The sequence below is a fragment of the Silurus meridionalis genome, chromosome 27, assembly GCF_014805685.1.
Source record: "Silurus meridionalis isolate SWU-2019-XX chromosome 27, ASM1480568v1, whole genome shotgun sequence".
In the NCBI taxonomy this organism is placed as follows: domain Eukaryota; kingdom Metazoa; phylum Chordata; class Actinopteri; order Siluriformes; family Siluridae; genus Silurus; species Silurus meridionalis.
This window is the reverse complement of record NC_060910.1, coordinates 13,205,234-13,231,153: the sequence shown is the minus strand read 5'-3', so window position 1 is coordinate 13,231,153 and position 25,920 is coordinate 13,205,234. Positions and strand designations below refer to the sequence as shown.

Sequence of the window (25,920 nt, the reverse complement as noted above, 5' to 3'; positions counted from 1 at the left end):
TACTAATAATACACAGGGTAAGTAAGCAGCCAAGTATACAGAAAACACTGCCATATGCATTTACAGTGTTGCTTCGTTTATTCGTATTTAGTAACTGCCGGCTCACTGTAGTTGTTTATATTTTGAGAGCTAATTTGCATGCAGATTAAAATGACAACTCCAGACATGTAGCTGAGGTTAAGGAAATGTTCACACACCATGCTGACAGCGCTGGCTAGTTACACATTTGTCAATGCTAATATAAAATTGTGCATTAATCCAAATACAGGATATTTTTTAACTACTGAAAGGTACACATACAGATAGAGGCACTGTGTTACGTCCCTAACATTAATATAACCTCAATAAAATATACAGCTAAGAATAACTTTGAAATGTGTTACTTTTACATGATACTCATTCCTGTCTGATCCCCCACAGAAAATAATCAGTCATAAATGTTGCACTTCACAAGCTGGAATCTGGAACGCAATCTATTCTAAAGGGGGAGTACATACATTTTGACAGCAAAATAACATGATGTAGAAATAAAAAAAATCACATGTGATCTTATATTATGATATGTTTATCCACTAAACAAAAAATAGCTGCTAATATTTTGAAATACTGTATAAAAAAATTTAAATAAAAAGAAGAGTGGAAATGTTTTTCAGAGAACAGCTTTACAAACTGATTTTATTATTTTTCTGTTTACTGTTATTTAATTCAAAATGCATCATTTCGATTAATCTCAGTTGTCCTACATTCTTATTATCTAATGAGTCAAATGAGTGCATTTGCAATTCTATATACACCTGAGTGAAATTGAAGGGAGGCAATTTTTACAGTGTATAAATAATCCATGCAAACTCAATTAGTTTTTACTGTTAAACCTAATGGAAGCCATTAGTGAGTATAAATATAAATAACAGTCAGGCTGATGTGCTCCTCTTTGTCTGTTGGAGTAGCATTCTTGTTCCTTGTTTTGAGCTTATGTCCCTGTTTCATTAAAAGCCAGCCAGATATACAGTATTTCAACACTTTAATGACAGCTTGAATAATTCTTATTCCAATTTCTTATTACTTAGTTTCATGTTAAAGGCATTCTCCTGTGTCTAGTAAAGTACTCAAATTTCCCCTAAAAGAAATGTTGCCTTTGTTTCCTGATAGATTTTGTCTAAATAATTAGCATCACAATTGGTTGCATTACCTAAAGTCAAGTCATTACAAAACTAACCAACGAATTCTCTCTTATGCTTTACATTCCAGAACACATTGCACAGAAACTGCTTTTCAGAAAGCCAATAAAGAAGACATGTTCACAAGAGTCAGTGTAATATCCAGTTCAAATCTGTTACACAATGATTACAATAATGCACCATTACCACTACATTACATCAGCAGGAAGATAGATGATTATGAGGAATGTTTACTGTTGCTTGCTTGAAATGTCAGTGGAAAAAATATCATATCTAGACTAACAAGGCAAAGTTTTCTGGAGGCCAATTAGTATTCACTAATATTATTTTTTTACAAATATGTAATCTAAGTATAGAGGAAATGTCATTTTACAACAGATTTTAAGCAACCTATAAAAATTCTACAACATATTTTCTCTGAACCAAGCTAAATATTACTTTAAAATATAATCAATAAAATTAATTAGTTGATTCTGTATAGTAAATGCTGTAAATGTAAATGCTTTCTGATTGGATCATCCATTATCGGGTATAAAAACTTTGATTTTAGCTCCACAACATTTACCGACCAAGGTTGAACCCATTCATCCCAATAAATATCTGGACAAATTCACATGTTTAACATAACAATGCAATTTTAATATATATTTCTTTAACATGAGGGAAAACAAAGAAAATATTTTTAAAATTTATATAAAAACCAGAAGTACTACTGATTGGTGTCATATACAAACGTCATGAACCTGATTATGACAAGACTTGGGCCAGCTAAGAGAATGAAGTAAAGGGAGAGGATGAATAAAAGACTTCCAGATTATAATGACTGCAATTGTGTAAGTCAGTGAATTACATCAGTGCTATGAAGGAGCAGCATAGCAATTGGCTCTAATAATTTTAGCAGCTATAGTTCAGTAAATGAGTATGTGAATAAGCTAATAATCACTATTTGACACACTGATTGCTGGGTCAAATGCTGGAATTTATGTCTAGTTAGTTGTTGGTAGTAGAATGTGAGTCAATTAAAAAAAAATAAAAAATGTTCCCAAATGATAATTAGTAGTTTCAAGTCAAAATTGATGGTTGATCATAATATTTAATGAGAAAAAATAATTTTCAGTTTTTATCATAAAACTATAGTTTGGTATATATATATATATATATATATATATATATATATATATATATATATATATATATATATATATATTTTTTTTTTTTTTTTTTTACAAAAATCTGTAATCATATAATTACACTTCCCAACAATCACTTTTATTTAATCCAAACTATTCCTATACCTCTAAGATTGTTTGACTGAAAACTGACAAGCTTATGAATTTTTTATTGATGCATTATCTGTGAAAAGCTCCTTTGAGACAATTTTATTGTTAAAAGTGCTATACAAATAAAAATAAATTGAATTGAGTTTCCTCATTCAATTTAATTAATTAGAAAAAAATAAAAAAATAAATAAAATAAATAAAATAGTAAATAAATGTTCTAAAAGCATCAAGCAGAAAAAAAACAGGAACAGGAAAAAAAAAGTCAGGCATCTAAAAAACAGTACAATTCAGAACACAAAAACTAGGTAAGATCAAAATTCAACATAACTAGATATACACCAACCTGCCATGACTTCATGACCATCTGCTTAATATTGTGTTGGTCCCCTTTTTCTGCCAAAACATTCATGACCCGTCGAGCATTAACATCATAAACTTCTTCAGCAATTTGAGCTACAGAAGCTCGTCTGTTGGCTCAGACCACAAAAGCCAGCCTTCGCTCCACACATGCATCAATGAGCCTTGACCGCCCATGACCCTGTCACTGGTTTACCATCGTTCCTTTCTTTGGACCACTTGACCCAGTCATCTAGCCATCACAATTTAGCCCTTTTCAAACTCGCTGAAATCCATATGCTTGTATATTTTACCTGCTTATAAAAAGGGGTGTAACAGTGCACGTATTTGTACCAAAATTTTTTGGTACAGGGCTTTCGGTTTGGTACACACATGTATACCAAATGCATTCCTTTTTACGTGTGGAACATGTACAATTTGAGTTCCCTCAGGAATGTATTAAGTGGTGGACCACTAGTTTGTCTCTGCCTTGCACTTTGAGTGAATTATTGTTATTATTATTATTATTAAACTTGCAAACATACACAGAAATGCCAGGGGTATAAAAAAGAAACTAAAGTTAGCAGAGTGTCACTGTTTCTGCTTACTCCGTACCAGAAATACAAGTTATTTTGCGCATGCATAAAAATGCTAAAGAATCCAAAGCGCTAGCGTAAGCCACTAGCCAGGAACGTGAATTTTGTGTATGGTTCCACCCCTAGTTATAACACATTAAATTTTAGGACAAAATGCTCACTTTCTGCCCAATATATATCCCACCCACTAAGAGGTGCTAGGTTATAATGTTATGCATGTTCAGTGTACAAAGCAAGGGTGGGTAAGTGTCCTTTCAGGAACTCGCTTCCGCTTTTCTGTGCTCTACATCGGTCCAATGGAAACCAGGAGGCTATAAAAGCACATGCTGTGGAGACGGCACTAGCTTCTGTTCGTTTAGAAAGTGCTCTGTGTGTCTGTGTTGCTGAGTATTGGTATCTGGTAATATATATAAAAAAAATTAAATAGAAAGAAATAAAAGTTATAAAGGCAAGCAGTCTTTCAGGCCTATGTGTGATCTCAAGGGAGCCGGCTGCCCACATTGCAACTGTATGCTCCACTCCAGGAAATCGCTCTTTGAACAGGGCTCTCCCACTCCTCACGGTTCTGGCCCCGTTTCCGCTAAGGTGAAGAGGTGACTGATGTCACGATGTCACCTGCCAGATCCAGCGCTCTCTTTCAAGGTTCAATAGCATGCCTTTCAGCTCCACCTCTCTTCTTCTGAGGAGGGGGGAGGGGATGGACATTAGTGATGGACGACATGCCCCCACAGCCACAGTCTGTTTAAGGAGCTGCTGTTGCCAAGCTGGATATCGCTTGGCCAGCTGATAAGCAGAAACTGCGTTCCCTGAGCAAGCTGGACGAACGCTTCCTGCAAACTGATGTCATTACCTCCACGCAGATGTCTGCTTTTTTCCCAGACCTACACAATGAGGTGACCCTTATTCGGCCCACCTCTTTAGGCCCAACATTTTTTTCTATGCTAATGTAGTAAGGCCCTTTCTATGCTAAGCAGTGCGGTTGTGGAACGATGCAGGGTTGAAGAGACCCTGGCTGGCTATCTCTCCCCAGGTGCTGCATCGTTCCTTAAGACCCCAGTCCTGGCCACCAAGCCTCTGAGGACTACCTCGGCTTTGGTGGGCAAGGCCCTAAGAGCTGCGCTAGGGCATAGCCCCAGCTCTAGACACACAAAACGCCAGACGTGTCACAGTGGGTCCTGCACAGTGTGGAGAGAGGCTATACGATTCAGATCGGGTCTCTTTGCCCCAGGTCAACGAGGTTCCCTTCGTTTGACAAAGAGTTCCGGGTTCTACAGCCGGTACTTCATAGTTCTCAAGGAGCATGGGGGGGCTGCATTCCATTTTAGATCTACATCAGCTGAACCGCTCTCTATTGAGACTCAGGTTCAAGATGCTCACCTTGAAACAGGTTGTGTCCCAAATCAGGTATGAGGACTGATGACGCTTATTTTCACGTATCCATCCTTCCTTCACACAGGAAGTTCCTAGGGCCAAAGCTTAACAATATTGGGGCCTTCCGTTCGGCCTTGCACTCTTACCCACTTTGCCCAATCAAGATCACGCGGATAGCCTTAATGTTAACGCCTCCCTAACGAGTTTGGGGTGGTCATAAGTTGAAAGGGCCCCATCTTTTATGGCACATCAACTGCCTGGAGATGCTGGCCGTGCTTCTAGCATTGAAGCATTTCCTCTCAGACCTAAGAGGCCAACATGTGCTGGTCTATACAGACAACACATCGGTGGTCTCCTACATCAACCACCAGGAGGGTCTGCGCTCTCGTCTTCTTTACAAGCTGGCAGGACAGATCCTCCTGTGGGCCCAAAAAAAAGCTGCTTTGACTATACGTCCTGGGGTGGTTGAATCAAGAAGCAGACACACTTTCAAGGCAAGGGAAGTGGTGAAGCAAATATGGAGAAGATTTTACAGAGCACAAGTGGACCTGTCTGCGACTCAAGAGACGTCGCACTGTCCCCTCTAGTTCTCCCTTACTCACCCAGCCCCTATTGAACTCGATGCCATGTTACAGGTGTGGATGAGGCTCCACCTGTATGCTTTCCTCCCAGGAGGGACCTTTTCTCTCAGGCAGGGGGTGCTTTGTTCACCTCCCCCGCTTGCCAAGCAGTCGCTAGGAAAAAACCCATTAGTAACATGTTTCCTCCGCATTATCCTGAGGCCGAGGCTTCAGTTGCAACCTAGAGTGCCGGTATGAAACCTGCACATTGTTCTGCAGGCCTTGTCTGAGATTCCCTTTGAGCACCGGTCCAAAGTGCACTTGAGATTTTTGACAGTCAAGACAAGATGTTTTTCTACTGGCCATCTCTACTCTAAAGAGGGTTGGAACCTCCATGCCCCTTCCGTGAGCCCCTCCTGTCTGGAGTTTACAACAGGCATGGCTAGTGACTTCCTCTACCCCAGACCCCAAGGTGCGCTCAGCTGTCCCACAACCGGTCGTGCTCCAGGCATTCTATTTCTCTCCTTTTCAGGCCCCTGACCAGGAGAAACTTAACCGAGTGTGCCTGATGTAAGCACTGGACACATACATGCACAGAACTGCCATGTGGAGAAAGTCAGACCAGTTGTTTGTCTGCTACGGTCTGTATAAAGGGTTTTACAAAGGAAATAGAACTGGTTCATTACAACTTCCAATATTATATATATATATATATATATATATATATATATATATATATATATATATATATATATATATATACACATGTATATACATGTACACTCACCCGCCACTTTATTAGGTACACCTTACTAGTACCGGGTTGGACCCCCTTTTGCCTTCAGAACTGCCTTAATCCTTCGTGGCATAGGTTCAACAAGGTACTGGAAAATTCCTCAGAGATTTTGGTCCATATTGACATGATAGCATCACGCAGTTGCTGCAGATTTGTCGGCTGCACATCCATGATGCAAATCTTCCGTTCCACCACATCCCAAAGGTGCTCTATTGGATTGAGATCTGGTGACTGTGGAGGCCATTTGAGTACAGTGAACTCATTGTCATGTTCAAGAAACCAGTCTGAGATGATTTGCGCTTTATGACATGGCGCGTTATCCTGCTGGAAGTAGCCATCAGAAGATGGGTACACTGTGGTCATAAAGGGATGGACATGGTCAGCAACAATACTCAGGTAGGCTGTGGCATTGACACGATGCACAATTGGTACTAATGGGCCCAAAGTGTGACAAGAAAATATCCCCCACACCAATACACCACCACCACCAGCCTGAACCGTTGATACAAGGCAGGATGGATCCATGCTTTCATGTTGTTGATGCCAAATTCTGACCCTACCATCTGAATGTCACAGCAGAAATCGAGACTCATCAGACCAGGCAACGTTTTTCCAATTTTCTATTTTCCAATTTTGGTGAGCCTGTGCGAATTGTAGCCTCAGTTTCAAGATCTTAGCTGTCAGGAGTGGCACCCAGTGTGGTCTTCTACTACTGTAGCCCATCCGCCTCAAGGTTCGACGTGTTGTGCATTAAGAGATGCTCTTCTGTGTACCTCAGTTGTAATGAGTGGTTATTTGAGTTACTGTTGCCTTTCTATCAGCTCGAACCAGTCTGGCCATTCTTCTCTGACATCAACAAGGCATTTGCGCCCACAGAACTGCCGCTCACTGGATATTTTCTCTTTTTCTGACCATTCTCTGTAAACCCTAGAGAAGGTTGTGTGTGAAAATCCCAGTAGATCAGCAGTTTCTGAAATACTCAGACCAGCCGTCTGGCACCAACAACCATGCCACGTTCAAAGTCACTTAAATCACCTTTCTTCCCCATTCTGACGCTGCAGCAGATCGTCTTGACCATGTCTACATGCCTAAATGCATTGAGTTGCTGCCATGTGATTGGATAATTAGAAATTTGCGTTAACAAACAGTTGGACTAATATGCAGGTTAAACTAATATGGGTGTGGCTACAGCTTAATATTAAGTCATGGTTCACAAATTGACTGAAAAACATAAAAATAAACTACTGCATATTACAAAGATAAATGTTGACTGTATCCAAAATAAAAATAATATAACTGTAAAATACACCATTTAACCTCAAACACAACGTGACATTACATAAAATATGCTGCACCACATGGAACACAGTAAACATGCAAAAAATATGAAAAAATATAAAATCATCCCTTAAGAATAATTTCACATACATGTTATTAAACCCTTTTTAATACAATATATTTCTTTAAATAACATGGATAGCTATAAAATTGGGTAAATTCAACTATATTATGGAGAACAGTGACAATCCTCCTTACCTTTTCACAAAGGAAATAGAACTGGTAGAAAACATCTACACCCTTGCAAAAAAAAAGGGCTCAATCCAATAATGATAAATAACACACAGCTCCCTCCAAAGGCAGGGAGAGCACATTACACTATCCCTACACGTATGTAACCCTGGTGCCCTTAAGGAGACGAGACGCTGTGTCTCCAAGCCACACTTCCTGCATCCCTGCAAGTGCTTCCTTTAGTTCTTTTTCTAACTTCGCTCGGTGTTTCACTATGGGAATCGCTTTGGGCGTGACCAACTACGGAAGCTCTAATGACACCACGTCTGTCTTGACAGACAGGTCGACCTGAGATCAGGCTCCGCCCCACCTTTATCCCTCAGGTCGACCCCTTCTAACATCATTCGCGCTTTCTTCCCGTGAGGACTACATAGCTCTCTCAGCACTTCCAGTTCTCGGCTGGTTTCGCTTAACTGTTCATCATGCGGGCCGTCATTGGATTTCGCCACCGAACGCGAGGTCAGTCGTACGGAATCGTGCTGAGCGACATCACGGAATAGCGTCCGCATCGAGGCGAGCTATTTCTATCCCAACCTGCTGTGTATTAAATTACACGGTAGGGACGTAGTAGCGTCAAGCTATTGCAGGCTTAGCGTGTCAAGGCGAAGCCTTCAGAGGGCTAACTACCCTGTGAACATCGGCGGACTAACGTGTTGTGACGAGTCTAATATTAACCCCGTACTCAGCCATGTCTACGATCATCTCCCCCACCAAAGGGAATGAGTCGAAGATCAGGGAGGTTGTATCCTGCCCGTGTCCATCATCATGTGGAGCGACCATCTCGGGCAGGGACCCTCACCCGATGTGCATCACGTGCATGGGCCCGAAGCACGCTCAAATGTCGCTCACGGACCCTGAAGCATGCGCTCACTGCGCGTCGCTGCCGGTGAAACATCTGGAGAGACGGCTGAGAGTAGCGGTGGCTAACCAACAGGACCCGTGCCTGTCCGGCGCCGCCGCGAGGTCTACGGTCGTCGAACATCAGCCGCGAGCTTCCACGAGCTGGGCGGACCTGATGGAGGCTGAATCGCCGGTCATGCCGCCTCTGTTTGATAACCTCCTCGCGGAGGATGAGGAGCGACCGTGCGACGAGGATGCAGACGCAAACTCAGACCTCCTCGACTTGGATATGGAGGACGAGGATGAGGACGACAGTGGTCCCTTCCCGGCCCAACAGTCGAGACCCCAGAGCGCGGGCGATGCAACCTCACAGGCCGAAGGTAACCTGCACGAGGTATGCAAACGAGCCGCGGCGAAGCTAGGACTAGCTTGGCCCGTGGCCCAGGACGCGGAGGGAGCTGTGAGAGACCTTTACGACGGGAAAAGGCTGCCGCCTGCTCAACCCGCCTCTAGACAGCTCCTGCCCGCCGTGCCAGCTTGCATGAAGGAAATGTCTCGCTACTGGTCTAGCCCCTTCAAAAGGAAGCTTCCCGCAAAAGGGTGCTCCAAGCTGGAGATTCAAGGGATGGAGGAGCTGGGGTTGGCCGGACCCCCAGCCGTGGAACCTTCAGTGGCTTATCACCTCCATTCGAATCGGCGTTCCATATCTGCCTCCTCTCAAATTGCGCTGCCTGGGAAAATCGAGAGATTGACGGCGTCCATCCATCAGAGGGTGTACAAATACGCAGCGCAGTCAGTGTGCTCGTTAAACGCGGTGATTTTGCTGTCCGCGTACCAGGCGGAGATTTTAGAGGAGATGGGACGACAGCTCGACACTGGAGTACCGAACCCGGTACTTTGGGACGAGATCTGTGTGGTGAACGACCTAATTCTCCGCTCTTCACGAGGCGCAGTTCAGGGCTGCGGCCGCGTGATGGGTTTGGCTGTGTCAGGTGAGAGAGCATTGTGGCTCAACCTGTCAGGCTTGGGTGACACACAGAAAGCGGACGTCATGGATGCTGCCTACGACCCCGCTAAAGGTCTGTTCGGTCCTGCTCTGGAGAAGATGAGAGAAACCAGCACTCTCAGGAAAAAGGAGGATGAAGCATTCAACCTCTGTTTGCCTCGTAAGCTGTCTCAGAGCACTCCCCCTCAGCCAGCACAACAGGGTTTTGCCGCAGCCGCGGCTGCGAGGGGAAGACCGATAAACGCTAGGAGCTCAAGATCGACTCTCGGCGGACAGCAAGCTGGTCAACGTCCGAGATCGGATGGATCGGGACCGTGGGGAAAGCATTCATTTGCGGCCACGGTGGCTAAAAACCGTCCGCCCCACCCCGAGGAGCGGAAGAAGAAGCGTGCGACCTGACACGCGAATGTTCTCCTATCCTCCTTTCTCCGCTGGCGAAGAAAAGGAGAAGGGAACGCAGCCCGGTTCTAAGTTCCGTAAGGGCTTCCTCTCTAGTTTTTCCTCGAGTTCGAGGCTTAAGGGAAAATGTTCAGTGTCACCAAGCACTCCCGACATTTGTTCTCTCGCACGTCAGTTCAGACTATTGCGCAATAAAGATTACATCATCCCATCCAAGCCACGGGCTGAGGGCGATGTGTTCGACAATACAAAACACAATAAATGTGGCACTTTCGCATCCAGGCGATCAGCCGAGGGCGATAGTGTGCGAAAATCCTGAGATTCCGGCGTGCACCCCCCCCCAGTTTTACCACTGGAGGGCGCGCTCGCTCTGTCAGCGAAGCCCTGCGCGGCGACGGTTGTGACGTCATCAATGCGCGACCAGAGTTGTGTACGCGCAGGTTCTCTTTCTGCGCACCTCGTCAATTGGCGCGCATGCGCGGTTCCTTCGTGGGTTTTAAACATGGTTTCACGGGGATACAGGCTTCAATTTGCAATGAAACCACCCAGATTCAACGGTGTGTTGATCTCGGTGGCCGAAGGGGAGTCGGCTCGCGTCCTAACGACCGAGGGCAATCAGAGTTGTTCCGGAGGCGGAAAGCCGTCAGGGTTTTTACTCCCGGTACTTTGTGATCCCGAAGAGAGGGAGCGCATCTCTCCGTCCGATCTTGGATTTGCGTGTGTTAAACAAACACCTGAGAAAATATTCATTCAGAATGTTGACACACAAAGCACTCTGTCGGTCGATCCGTCCAAACGATTGGTTTGTGACGATCGATCTGTCAGACGCGTATTTTCACATAGACGTTTACCCGTCACACAGAAAATATTTGAGGTTTGCGCACAGAAGCACTGCCTACGAGTTTCAAACCATTCCGTTCGGACTGTCTCTCGCTCCAAAACTTTCAGCAAGTGTGTGGGCGGCTCTTTTGCCGTTGAGAAACAGCGGGATTCGGATTTTGTCTTATATAGACGATTATCTGATATGCTCCTCGTCAAGAGAGCAAGCGGTCAGAGATGCGGTGAGCGTAGTCACTCATCTCTGCAGCTTGGGTTTCAAAATAAACAGGAAAAGAGCGCTTGTGTCGCGCGGTGCGCGGAATATCTGGGACTCAGTATAAATTCCTCTCTTATCGAGTCACGCTGACAGAGAAGAATCGCATCTCTCATTCAGTGTCGCTCCGTTTCGGGCTGGGTCTATGGTCCCGTTCGAGTGTGCCTACGAATGCTGGGTTTAATGGCCTCAGTGATTTCTGTGGTGCGTCTGGGACTTCTCATGATGAGAGATTTTCAGAGATGGGTCGCGCGGTTGCGCTTATGTCCCCGACGTCATCTCAATCGGCCGGTCAAAATAACACATTTGTGCGTCTTAGCGCTCCGCCAATGGGGATGCCCGCGACTCTTCGGTCGGGATTCCCTTGGGGCGGTGTCGTCATGAGTTACTATGACGACGGACGCGTCTTTGAAGGGCTGGGGTGCGACCCTTATGGGCAGAGCTGTGAACGGCGTGTGGCCACCACAGCTGATCCCGAGACATATAAACTACTTGGAGTTGTTGGCAGTATTTCTGGCACTGAAACACTTTCTGCCTTTCATAAAGGACCGACATGTGTTGGTGAAAACAGACAATTCCACAGTGGTCGCGTACATCAACCAGCAGGGAGGTGTGCGCTCCCTCCAGCTGCATCAGTTGGCGAGGAAACTGATAATGTGGTGCGACACAAGGTTTTTGTCCATCAGGGCGACTCATGTTCCAGGCGTATGGAACAGGGGTGCAGATCTATTGTCCAGGGGAAACCCTCTGTACGGGGAATGGAAACTGCACACTCAGGTGGTGGAGCAGATATGGCAGAGATACGGCCGGGCCGCCGTAGATCTCTACGCCTCGCGAGAAAACGCTCAGTGTCCTCTGTTATTTTCTCTAAGGGACGAAGATGCACCGTTGGGTGTGGATGCACTAGCCCACCCATGGCCAAACGTTCTTCTCTACACGTTCCCTCCACTAAGCTTGATTTCCCCCACCCTGGCCAGGGTCAGAGAACTCAGCTTGTCACTGATTCTGATAGCTCCACGTTGGGCTTCCAGGCACTGGATCGCAGAAATAGTTCAGCTACTGTCGGATCAGCCTTGGCCACTCCCTCCACGGAGGGACCTTCTGTCCCAGGCGGGCGGGGAGATTTATCATCCGCACCTGGACAGAATTGCTCTCTGGGCCTGGCCCGTGAGAGGTGGAACTTGAGTGTGGCTGGTTTGCCCCAATCGGTTATACACACTATCCAGAGTGCCAGGGCCTCGTCTACTCGCACGCTTTATGACAATAAATGGTGGGTTTTTGAGGAGTGGTGTGGCCGCGGTCACATTGTCTCTTTCCAGTGTTCTGTGGGAGACATTTTGTGTTTTCCAGGATTTGCTGGAGAAAGGAAAGCTTTTCTACTTTGAAAGTGTATCTGGCGGCTATTTCCGCATGTCACGCCGGGTTTAATAACGAACCTGCGGGTCGGCACCCTTTGATTAGCCGGTTTATGAAAGGTGCACGCCGTATAAGGCCGGTGTCTCGGCGGTTAGTGCCTCAGTGGGACCTGTCCTTGGTTTTGGAAGCCCTTTCTCATCACCCCTTCGAGCCGGTGGATGGCGAGGGCTGAAATTTCTTTCTCTTAAGACGGTGCTGCTTGTGGCTCTAGTGACTGCTAAGCGTGTGAGCGAGCTGCAAGCCCTGTCTGTCAGTCCGTCCTGTCTACAGTTCGCCCCTGGGCTCACGAAGGTTTCCTTCGCCTAACCTGGCGTTCGTGCCTAAGGTGGTGGATTCTTCTTATAGATGTCCCGTTACGGAACTTTCGGCTTTTTACCCACCTCAGGAGGAGGATGGCTTGAGTTCCTTGTGCCCGGTGCGGGCCCTCCATACGTATGTCAGGAGAACAGCGGGTTTCAGAAAATCGGACCAGCTGTTTGTGTCTTGGGCTACCCCTCACAAAGGGAAGCCGTTGTCGAGTCAGCGGCTGTCCCGCTGGATTGTGGAGGCTATATCTATAGCGTATGAATGCTGTGGTTCTCAGGCTCCCACGGGTCTGAGGGCCCACTCTACTAGAGGGATGGGGACATCATGGGCCCTGCTTAAGGGTGTCTCTGTTCAGGATATTTGTGCGGCAGCTGGCTGGGCCACGCCGCACACCTTTGTGCGGTTTTATAGACTAGATGTGTCTGAGTCATCCTTGGCACATGCAGTGCTGAGTGCCAGGCGTTCTGAGCCTATGTGATTGACCTGTGCAATCCGGGAGCAGTCTATATCTCCCATAGTGAAACACCGAGCGAAGTTAGAAAAAGAGCGATGGGTTACTTAACGTAATCCCGGGTTCTTTGATAACAGAGTGAGGTGTTTCACCAGCACTTCCCTCCTTGCACGGGGACGGGAAGAAATCTCGCTGCAATGATGTTAGAAGGGGTCGACCTGAGGGATAAAGGTGGGGCGGAGCCTGATCTCAGGTCGACCTGTCTGTCAAGACAGACGTGGTGTCATTAGAGCTTCCGTAGTTGGTCACGCCCAAAGCGATTCCCATAGTGAAACACCTCACTCTGTTATCAAAGAACCCGGGATTACGTTAAGTAACCCATCGTTTTAAAGCTAGCGGCGTCTCTATGGCATGTGCTTTTATAGCCTCCTGGTTCCATTCCCAAAGCTTTGTTGATGCAGCGTCTCATTTCCTCAGGGAACCAGGGTAACTTACGTAACCTAGAGATGTTCTCAAACACAAATTTTCAAATGGTCTTTGTGAGAGGTCATGTGTATAAAAGGGGTGTGTGTGTGCGTGTGCGCGTTTGTGTGTGCTTGTCTGCACGTGTGTGTGTACATAGTTAGAACTTAGTTGAGTGTGAATGTGACAGTGGAGTGCTGTGCTGGGGATTGTAGTCATTCACAGCCATGTACTGTATATTAAACGAGGTGTCAGGTTTCTGTTATTTTCATGCACTGGTTTAGCAAGGTGTGCTGGTCAGTCACTGCAGATGACCTCAGTTCAATTCATTTTTTATTTGTATAGAGCTTTTAACAGTGGAAATTGTTTTAAATCAGCTTAACAGAGATAAAGTGGTTATAAAAGAACTCCAATAGATGTATTAGCGAAGCAAATTTATATAAAATAATTCCAATATTGTTCTGTGAAATGTCTGTATGAGTATCAGAATCATCTAATAGTAGTTTGGATTTGAAATATGTTTTGGATTTTATATGTGATGATTGAAATGATCTTGTATACAATAAACAGAAACTATCCATTGCCCCTTCTATGATTTGTCACAAATGGACAACAAAAGGTTGCAGAATGGCTTGGATATGAGGAGAACATCTGTAATAGAATACTCAGGTCTCTATTTGATATCTAATATCCATGTGAAGCAGTAAGCAATGCTGCTATTTGTTTCATTTCAGTTCTCCAAATAAATGTTATCTGTTAGGATTAATGCTCAAATTAGCCATCTAATTTGCTGTGTCTACAACATCAGAAAATTTACCACCACCATGTTTTTGATGGCCTTAAATTGATCTGTTTCTCTACACTTTGCTCATGTTCATTGTTTAGGAAATCTTCACTCAAAGTCTGTTCTTTGATATAAACATAACTTATTTAAATGACAAAGCTGATAAATACTGATGCATTTCTGTGATACACACTCTACCAGCATCAAGATAGTCGAGTGACGTGTGTGACAGTCAAAGATGGAATCAAGGCCAGAGAACTTAAGCCTCGATTCTCACAGATGGAGAGAACTGTGAGCAAAGATTGCCTATAAAAGGAATGAAACGATATAAAGATGGATTAAAGAGATAATCTGACACCCAATTCTATCATAAGAGTAAGACGAGCCTGAGCCCCTGCTGTCTGTGTGAGATTAGTCATTTTTAACTATTTTAGTTAGCTAGACTATATGGCCACATAATGGGATTATGTAAGGTACTCTAAAGAATGGGAGAAGAAGAGACCAAACAAAAAAATGGTCTTGATTAGACTTTTATTAGCTGTCTGAGGTCAAAGTGGTTAATTAATCTCTCAGTTCAGGCAAAAAAGAATCATGGACAAGTTCGCTTAAAAAAAAAAACAGGCTAGTTGATAGGGTTACTCTGGAGCCTCTGAGGTGACATGGTGCTTATTTGGAATGACATGGTCTTTTATAACTATATTAAGACAAGCAAGTTAATAGTTGTAGATTACAAACTTAATGTCTTTTGGCCACAAAATATTATGTTTTGACTACATGAGCACAAGACTTACTTAATATTTCGTGACAGTTAATACATGGTCTCTGGATAATTATTTAGTCGGAGCTAGTAAAAAAGTATAATTGATTTGAGATTTCTCCTATGGTCTTTCCGCCTAATAGTATTTTTTGAATTAAATGCTAGTGAATCCAGTATGTATGCATCAATTCAATATAGAAGTGTAGCATTAATTATCTTTATTCTTTAATCCCTGCAGAAACACTGTTTTAAATCCTTAGATTTAAAACTTTGTGCCTATAAAATAGATCAGGAACAAAAAAGTCCTGTCCACACCTTATTAACAAAAACTAACCTTATATCAAAGTATATATCAAAAAGTACAAAAATGGTAATAAGTTTAGCTTGCAAAAATAAAAAAACTGAAATATTGCAGGTAACCACCCAAATTGCTCGCAATAATATTTATGAAAGCAACATTTATTGTATAAATTCTTCTTGTGAAAGGAATTGTGGCAACCCTAAAGTATATTAAAAAGAATGCATATACATTTTAATCCCCAATTATTTTTTTATTGCAGTCAGCATCCAAAAATGTATCTGTGTTAGCTAAATATGAGGTCACACAAATACATGTATAATCCCTTAATTATCTATTATAAAGGGAAAACCAGAAACATTATAACTCAAGCATAGAAAAAAATATTTAAAAAAATTAAAAAAAAAGTTAAAATCTGGAGTTTATATCTAAAATAAGTACAGGATCAAGATAAAAAAAAGAAAATTGATCTGCAACATTTGAATATTTGACAGGAATCTTCAATATGGATTACAGTCTCATCCTGATTAACATAGGAACTCAAGTAAATGGATTAGCATTGGCTATAGTGTCTCATTATTAAATCCTATTTAAAGCCTGTGGTGTGAATTAAAGAAGGCGGTTTACATGAGCAGTCTTGAAAGGTATAAAATTGACATGTTTTGTGTGTCAGACTGGACCAAGATACGTCTATAGTCTTGTTACAGGAGGAGAGTCAGTGTTGTTGTTCTCAGTAAGGGACATGAGGTTGATTTTGAGGGACATTTTTATAGTTTGTTCAGTTCATGGAGATTTAGAATATTTTACCCCTACGTAAAAGTCACATAAGCGTCACATTCAAAATATATGTTTCTGCTACACCTTTACTATGTAGTGCTGTGCTTTTTTATTTTAGTCTCATATACTGATGATAATTCTTCACATGTAGGTCATGGTCTAGGTCATTTTTCTCAGGTGATTTATCACATGATTCATTTCGTTTGTATTCATTTATTATATTATGACAGGCTTTGACATTAAAGTTATTCTATTTTTGTGATTTCACACAATGAATATATTTTTATGTTTAATTTTTATGTTTAATTTTTTTTGTAAAGAACGTGGTTTAATTTTTCCCTTGATTCCTTTGTTTTTTATTCAATTTATTAACAGATAAAAAAAAATCTCTCTCTCTACCTCCAGATAGATACAAACACATATACATAGTTACATAAATAGATGTGTGGCTGATTTATTTATTTTTTGTTTGTTTACCATGTATGATTATCTTCACATGATCATTTGGTTTTCATTTCCCAGTTATGATTTCATGTTAATTGTAATGAATTGCATTAAACTGACAGAATGGAAGAATGCATTTTTGAAAATTCAAGTAGAATTTCATTTATGTAAAATGAAAAAAATAACACCTTCCTTATAAAAAACCCTATAAGTTGAGGTAAGAACAACAAATACGCAAGGGTGAAGTAATTATTAAGGTCGCCAGAAACTGCACTAAGACCCAGTGTGTTGTAAGAAAGTGCTTGAGGTGCTTAGAAGAACTGACACAAAGCTGCTGATATGTGACTAGAATATTCTAAATATTGCAGGGGAATATGCAGCATATACAGCTTTTTATTTACTTTTACAAAATTATGGAATAGAAATTATTACTTGATTTATGTACTCTGTCGAGATGTATTGCATGAAAATGCTTAAGTTAAAGATCAGAATAAAGAAATGCTGACGCACTGAGAAACCAGTTTATTAGACCTTTATTACCTTTTCATCTTAATGGATTTTGATATATTTTCTCCCCATTTTCTGTTGTTAAAAGCATTTTGTTTAAAGTTAACAAGGCTTAAAAAATATATGTATAAGTGTGCAAACTATCTAGAAAAATAATATAAAAAAGTCATAAAATGCATAGCAAAAAAAAAAAGAAACCTTACACTATTTACCTTATAGTACTGACTTTAGTGCATATAATAAAATGCAATGCATAGAATTTTTTAAATAAGGCTGCACTAAAAATGTTGCATGCATGAAGAAGTCTCCAATAAGACCTGGTTATGTAGATGCGCAACGCTCTGTATACTCACCTAACTTTTGCGGCGACGGAGGAAATGGCATCGTTTCTTAAATTCTTTCTTTTGGACACGGCAGTTCCCATACTGCACAGGAAACAACACCGTGACAAAAGCAGCTCATTCCACTAGTCCGCAGAGCAAGAAGACTGAGAAATGGTTATATACCAAATGGTCCTCAGGACGGAGGCGCAGTCTGTATTGGTGAGATATCCGACGAGTTCCTTACTCTGACCTAAGATTCATGGCTCTGCGCTTTCGCGTGTCCAGAGATAAGTGGAATGATGCGCAACCTGGAGCTCCGACAGTCAAGTACCGCGCTGCCAGCATCATGCACACCGTGTGCGCGCACGCAAGAGCGTGCGTGTGCGCCTGCGCGCGCTCTCCGTTTTTTTTTTTTACTACAACAGATGTCAGATAAATAAGCGTGGAACTGTAGTAATATCACGAGTAGCAGTTTATGCTCAGACCACATTGTCTTAAAAGAAAATAGCAGGATGTACTGAAAATAACATTCAGAGCATGTGCTGGGCATCACATCCCTCACTGCATGTACTGTACGTCACACATTAACATCTACTGACTGTACTGTACATCCACATCACTCACTGCATGCATCGTACATAACACATCACTCCCTGCATGAACTGTATGTCACACACCCCTTATTGTATATACTTTACATAACGAATCTTTCATTGCATGTACTGTAAAAAAGCATCACTCACTGCATGAATTGTACATTCACATCACTCACTTAATGCATCAATCCACTCTGCCTGCACTCTTTTCTTCACTTCTCTAACACAGTGGTCCCCAACCCCCGGTCAGTTGGTACCGGGCCATACAGAAAAAATACATAGCTTATATTATTTCCGTTTTTATTTATTATCTGATTCTGAAAGATTTTTATTTTGGAAAATTACCGGATTCTCTCCACTACATCTGTCTATGACTCACTCTTGATGCGTGTCATGATGCCTCGGTCACATGTCTTACCTCCATCCGCTACCTTCTCAAAGGGACTCCGGCCGCTAACACATAATACATTACTGCTAAAATGAAACCCCCAAGCTAGCAAAATAAACAAAAAACAACACAGTGGATTCACGTTTATTATTACATTTAGAAAATATCAGCTTTTATGCCGGTCATATCATTTTATTTTGTTGCATTTATCCATGAAAATATTGTCCGATATTAAACCGGTCTGTAAAAATATTGTCCGAGATTAAACCGGTCCGTGGCGCAAAAAAGGTTGGGGACCACTGCTCTAACACACTCTTTATTACTTTGTACTGTTAACCTCATGGACCTACACTCCTTCACCTTCTTTTCCCTGCAACCGCACCACTCCACTGTCCTCCCTCTTATTCACACACATGTACTCTGTCTTACACCTACTGACTTTCATGCCCCTTCTCTCCAGCGCATACCTCCACCTCTCAAGGCTCTTCTGAACCTGCTCCCTACTCTCACCAAAAATAACAATATCATCTGCAAACATCATAGTACATGGAGACTCCTGTCTGACCTCACCTTTCAACCTGTTCCTCACCACTGCAAGCAGGAAAGGTCTCAGAGCCGATTCTTAATGCAATCCAACCTCCACCTTGTACCAGTCTGTCGTTCCTACTGCACACTGTACTGCTGTCACACTGTCCTGCACCACCCTCACATACTTCTCTGCCACACCTGACTTCCTCATACAATACCACAACTCCTCACTCGGCACCCTGTTGTACGCTTTCTCTTAATCTTCCCTGAATCTCACACTACAGTCTTCCTCCTCCAGTTTCCACCATCTTATTCTTTATTTCAGTTCTCACTCTCCTCCTTTTTTTCTTCACCTCCAAAGCCATTTTACAGACCAGCATCCAATGCTGTCTAGCTACATTGTCCCATGCCAACACTTTACAGTCTCCAATTTCCTACAGGCTGCATCTCCTACATAGGACATAGTCCACCTGTGTGCACCTTCCTCCATTCTTATGTCACCCTATGATCCTCCTTCTTCTTAAAATAAGTGTTCACCACTGCCATTTCCATCCTCTTAGCAAAATCTACCACCATCTACCCTTCCACATTCCTCTCCTTAAGGACATACCTACCCATCACTTTCTCATTACCTCTGTTCCCTTCACCAACATGCCCATTAAAGTCTGCCCCAATCACTAATCTTTCAATCCTACACCTTCTACCACTTCATCTAACTCACTCCAGAATTTTCCTTTCTCCTGTATTTCACAGCCCACTTGTGGAGCATAGGCACTGATGACATTTATCATCATCCCTTCAAATTCCAGCTTCACATTCATCACTCTATAAGAAACTCTCTTCACCTCTACTACACTCTTTCTGTACTCTTCCTTCAGAATCACCCCTACACCATTTCTTTTTCCATCAACACCATGGTAGAACAGTTTAAACCCCCTCCAATATTCCTGGCCTTACTCCCTTTCCACTTAGTCTCCTGAACACACAACATGTCTACCTTTCATCATATCAGCTAACTTTTTCCCTTTACTGGCAGATTTTTTACGCTGCATGCCCTTCCTAACGCAACCCTCCCCATATATCCGGGCTTGGGACTGACACTAAGAGTGCACTTGCTTGTGCAACCCTAATGGCTTGGTTATTTACATTTTCTTATTATAATTTTTTTGTACAAATGTACATATTTTATTTGTATTTTCAGTTTAATAGTAAAGTAATAACAAGAAAAATTGCACCCAGGTACTTTATTCCAAAATCTTTACTCTTCCTCTAATGAAGTGCAGTCACACTGTATTGTGAGGGCAGAATAGATCACAATAATTTAATTTTTTTTTTTTTTCGACCACATTCTTCTGATGATTCAACATTTTCTTTCCAGCTTTTAAAAATTCATTAGACCCAATTTTTTTAATTTGAGCAATCTTCTTAGTTGTTGTTTTTGCTTGATGCATGCCTCATCATTTGCCCCTTCTAAAACAGTGTACCATCTTTTGGGTGACTACAGGATATGTCTTTTGACATGGTTCTAAAATAATAAGCTATTAACTGCATTAGTTATTGTTAAAAAAATGGCCAGCTGAAATACTGCAGAATTTTATTATAGTTATTATAGTTAAATCCGAGTGGTGTTTTTTTTTTTTCAGCCAGACAGTGTATTTAATTTGTTTCACAATAAAATACAGTGTCATGGGCTATTATTAGTATACTGTGCAACCCACAGTATATATTAGTCAATGAATTTACTCTATATAACGTCACTCACTGAATTTCCTGTACATAAAACATCACACATCTTTTAGCACCATATATTTAGCTTAAAGTTTTTTCTAAAAAAAAAAAAAAACTCTTCCTGTGATCTCTAAAGGAGGTTTGCAAAGAGACACATCTCCATTCTAAACATTCAACACTCTTCAGGTTTGGACATCATTTTATGCATGAATTGTGTAAACAGCATATGTTTAAATTGAATAGCATATAAGTGTTACCTCTTTCTAAACATTAAAAAGTAAATGGTTTATATACAAATTGTAAGAGTGAACATCTGCCCTGATAATGACCTAAGGTTTTATCAGATTATTTTAACAGCTGTACAGAGAAAATCTACTCTTATAGATACAATACAGCAGATGCAAAATAACACAGAAATCATTTAGCAATCATTCAAATTATAAAGAAGTAAGGAAGATAGTATAGTCATGGAAGAAAGAGTGAAAGAAAAGAAGAAAGGAGCAAAAAGGGTAAAAAGGTCAAGGTAAAGAGAATGATGAAAAAATAGAATGATAGATTGAAGGAAAGAAGGGGAATTCTAAAAAGAACATATCAACAATGCAAAGACATTGATAAAGGAATTGTTTATTGTTGATATTACCCAAGCAAGCAACAACATTCCTTTAGTTAATTATCTTAATTTAATTAATTTATTCTCTTCCTTAATTATAGTCTGAGGACATCAGTAATTACCTTGAGAAAAAATATAAAATCACTTAAAGGTATAAACAAATATATACATAATATATAAATTATTATGAAAACAATATTATACATTATGTCTAAAACATGAATTAATTTTTCTTCTATAATTTTAAAAGGAACTGGGAAAGGGAAATGAGACACTCTGAGGACATTGTTCTGTGTGACATTTTTTTTTTTATATTTCCTCTATTTTATAGTTCTAGAAGCTCTTTACACACCAACACCTTAAAACCCTATTCACTTTATTACAAATAAAGATTAAATCATTAATCTTAAATCATGTTACCAGTTACAGTAAAGGCTGTTTATCTACCTCAGTGCTGAATTATTTCTCTAATCTCTGTTGAAGAGAACACTTACTATATAATTTACAGCGCAGGCCTACACCAATCATTTTCCAAAGAAAATCCTGCTAGCAGCATTATTCAGGTTATGTTAAAATAACCTAACTGGTATTTGTTCTTTATTTCTCTCATTGGCTGTCAAAGAAAATCTGTAGGATTTCTCAAACCTCATCATAAAAAAAGTATTTTCTGTTTTAGCTGTTTGCTGACGCAGAGCTCGAGCAGAGTAAGCATACAAAAAGGGGTTTACACAACTATTAATACAAGTCAGAGCTGAAGTAATATTGTCTACTAATTCTGCATATTCCAACAGTCTTGCATTCCCAAGCAACACAGCAGTGATAATCACAATGTTGGAGATTTGTAAAGGAACCCATAAGACAAAAAAACATGCCACAATTCGGGTGACCAGTCTTGTCAAAGAGTGGCTGCTAAAGAAAACTGAGTTTTTAACTCCTCTGTAAAGATGAATGTAGAAGTAAGTCACTGTCAAAAACAGAACGATGAGTAGCATAATCTAACATATTAAAGTAACCACTCTCTCAATGGCATTCCTATAGCATAGACTGCAATGAAGCCGTCCTTCTCTGTCTAAGCTTAGCGTGCGTTGCACGAGAGCATAAGACGATAATACTCCACTTAGTATCCATGTCCCACTCACAATGATCTTCTTTTCTCTTCTACCAAGCTTTTTCCATTTCTGAGGATGCAGCACTTGCATGTATCTCTGCACACTCATCAGCATCACACACAGAATGCTACAATGCAGGCTTAAGTACACCAAATAAGAGAGAAACTTACACAGGACCAAACCAAAGGCCCAGTCATGCAAAAGTGCCCAAATCCAAGCTGGCAGAGTAAGCAAAGTGAGCAGATCTGATATGGCCAGGCTTAGCATCAGTTTTGGAGTGAAACTGCCTGCCTTTAGCCATCCAGTGGGATATATCACTACTGCAATGTTCCCAGGGACTCCCAGTATGAAGCAAATGGCCAGCACACTACTAGCAATCAGGTTTTCAGTTGACACAGGAGCTGCAAGCGAGCTGTTTGATAAGTTGAGTTGAGTTGATACAGAAGCTGCAAGTAAGCCGTTCAATGAAATGAGTTGCTCCATGGTTAGCTGCTGCTGTTTCTGTGGTGTAGCTGGGTGTAAATTCTATTTAAAGAATCCAGAGGTGGTCTGTGATTTCCGATGTACAGTCCCCCTTTAACACATTATAATAGCCCGTAGACATGTTAAAAATCTTGAAACAAGGAAGCTTTCATAGTCACCTAATTTTAGTGAGCAAAATGGTTCTAATTTTAGTTTCACATTTCAGTCTTTTATTTTCTCCCCCCTCTCTCTCTCTCTCTCTCTCTCTCTCTCTCTCTCTCTCTCTCTCTCTCTCTCTTTTCTTTCTCTTTCTCTCTCTTGTTTTCCACCAGACATACACACATGGCTCTGTGCTTTTTTATCTCTCAAGGGACAGAGACTCGCTTCTCCTGACTCCACCCTCTTTGTACCCAAGTTTCCTTAGAAGGAGTGAAATGTATTTTTCTGTATTTTTCCTTTCATTAAGTACTTTGGTAGGCTGGCACTGTTTTTATCCCTTAATTCCTTTCTTTCCATCACTTTGGTCAAAGTTATTCTTGGTTCATGAATTTTTAAATATCTTTGCATTTCATTTAGATTTCCAATCTGGCTTTCCCATTCTCAGTGCTTATGACTGGTTTGCATCATGTAGTATGGCTTCTATAATTGTGCTCTTCTTCACTGTGGTGGTTGTCAATGATGAAATAATTGCTGTTTTTGTGTTTTATTCTCCACATTTTTCTAAAATGTTTCTGTCATAATTTGCTGTTGTTTCCTATTGCCTATTGAGATCTCAAAACTCTGGGCTTCTAGTAGTTCCTAGAATAGCAAAGTCCACTAAAGGTGGTAGAGCATTTTCACATTTAGCTCCTAAACTCTGGAATAGTCTTCCTGACAGTGTTCGGAGCTCAGACACACTCACCCAGTTTAAGTGTAGATTAAAAACATATCTTTTTAGCAAAGCCTACACATAACACACATCACATCATAACCTTGTGCTCCAGAACATCTGATCACATGCACATTATCAACTTGTGCTGTTAATATCATGAACAGTAGCTACGCTAATTCCTCTCCACTGCTTCTCTTTCTCTCCCCATCCCGAGGCTTCCTGAGGTTTGGCCAGCTCCAGTCATGTCCCACCTCATGAAGATTATGGACTTTAAAGAAGTAGATACCAAACTCTCAAACATCCTGAACCATCTAGAGACGTACCAGTGCCAATTGGATCCCACTGCATGTGTGGAGTTTGACATTGGCCTTCCTGAAGTGTTTAAAGGCTCTGGCATTGAAAAGCTGATGCTGGATCTGTGATGATCACAAATGTTGAGCTCAGTAGCTCCTAATTTTATACCAAAGACTGTTGAAAGAACATTTACTTATAATCTTATTCTCCAGTGCTCATGTTAGTTCTCACTCTCCAGTGTTCTGTATTGTTGAAAGATTTATGATCAAACTTTTGATGTCACCCAAATGAGGATGGGTTCCCCTTTTGAGTCTGGTTCCTCTCAAGGTTTCTTCCTCATTACATCTAAGGGAGTTTTTCCTTGCCACAGTCGCCATGGCTTGCTCATCAGGGATAAATGCACACCATTCACCTTGACTGTTGATTTCTGTAAAGCTGCTTTGAGACAATGTCTGTTGTGAAAAGCGCTATACAAATAAACTTGACTTGACTTGACTTTGCCAAATGCTTTTCAGCTTCAAAAGCTTAAGCTTTCCCCTATAGACAGCTCTCTGGTATTTATGTTGGTTTATCCTTTTGTAAATGCAATTACAGTGATCATAGGATAAATCCACAGCTAAACAAAGAGTAGACATTTAGAGTTATGCATTATAAAAACGATCAATAGAACATGGCAAAAGAAAAAATGGAAAGAAACACAGTTACAACGATGGTAATTTCGAATGAAAGCTGAAATTCTGATCCATTGTCTTATATTCATCTCTTAAATTCAAACCTAATTGTCTTGTGTATGGAAAAAAGTATTTGGCCTATACGTCAATGTGGGAAACCAAAACACAAAAAAAATGTGTCTCTCAATATCATCATAGTGAATGAAGCATTGCAGTGAGTTGCTGATGTGGTCATTATGGTGAGGTGGTCAATTAGTTTAATAATACAAATAATTTAACTAATTACATTAATTACATATTTGACAAGAATCTGTAAAGGAAATGTAAAGATCAGAAAAGAAAATTAGAAAACTTAATATTTCAACATGTAATCAACTTCCAAGTTAATCAATCATTCATGACTAATTCATTTTAAAACTGTATTTTACGAGTATGATAGAAAGATTTGCAGTTTAATACAGGAATTTGTAAATACAGAGCACAAGACATTTCTTGTAAAAGGCACACAATTTATTTATCAAGGCTACTACAGATGTACCGAGAAAAAACACATGGACCCATACATACGAGTGAAACCAACTTGCAATTTGACTGGTTAAAGCAACAGTTTTAAGCAACATTAATCTTACATTTCAGGTGCCTGCACTGCTGATTCGAAAGACCTTGTGCCACATTTCTTTGATTCCGGCAACACATGATGTGATAGCTGAAATAGAATTATACACATACCCTAACGTAAACACGCATTCCTAGAGGCAGCTCATCTTTAAAATGAAGAGAATAGACTATTGGAAGTAAATGTATACATATTCATGGACAAAAAATACATTAAAAAGTTTTAAAATGTAAGTCTTCTTGTCACTCTCATATACAACATTAATTTATTGTTATCTCATCCTATGACAGGCTGTGGGACATTTTCCAGCAATGACAGGAGTGTGGACTGTGAGTTCATATTGCCTCTTAATTGGATGTTTTATGTTTCATTAATTTCATTCATGAATGGGATATATTCAGGTAATTTGTTCAATAATTGGTGATGTTAATCTGATGTTAATCTTTATGTATGTATATTAATGATGTGATGTATTTCACTAATAATCCTCCCTATTTG

The 25,920-nt window shown here is 41.1% G+C and overlaps 1 protein-coding gene across 7 annotated transcripts in view; it reads right to left on the bottom strand.

Annotated features, from left to right (window-relative positions):
* Positions 1–17,911, bottom strand: part of nsmfb (NMDA receptor synaptonuclear signaling and neuronal migration factor b) — a 66,277-nt gene extending 48,366 nt beyond the window's left edge. For 6 of the 7 annotated variants that reach the window (XM_046841776.1, XM_046841781.1, XM_046841780.1 and 3 more), the window contains exon 1: positions 17,580–17,910. In XM_046841776.1, coding sequence (XP_046697732.1) covers positions 17,580–17,650 — 71 coding nt within the window. In that variant the 5' untranslated portion in view covers positions 17,651–17,910. Of the gene's footprint in view, positions 1–17,579 lie in introns of all 7 variants that reach the window. The other variant, XM_046841782.1, reaches the window with a different exon arrangement.
* Positions 17,912–25,920: the final 8,009 nt, after the last annotated feature.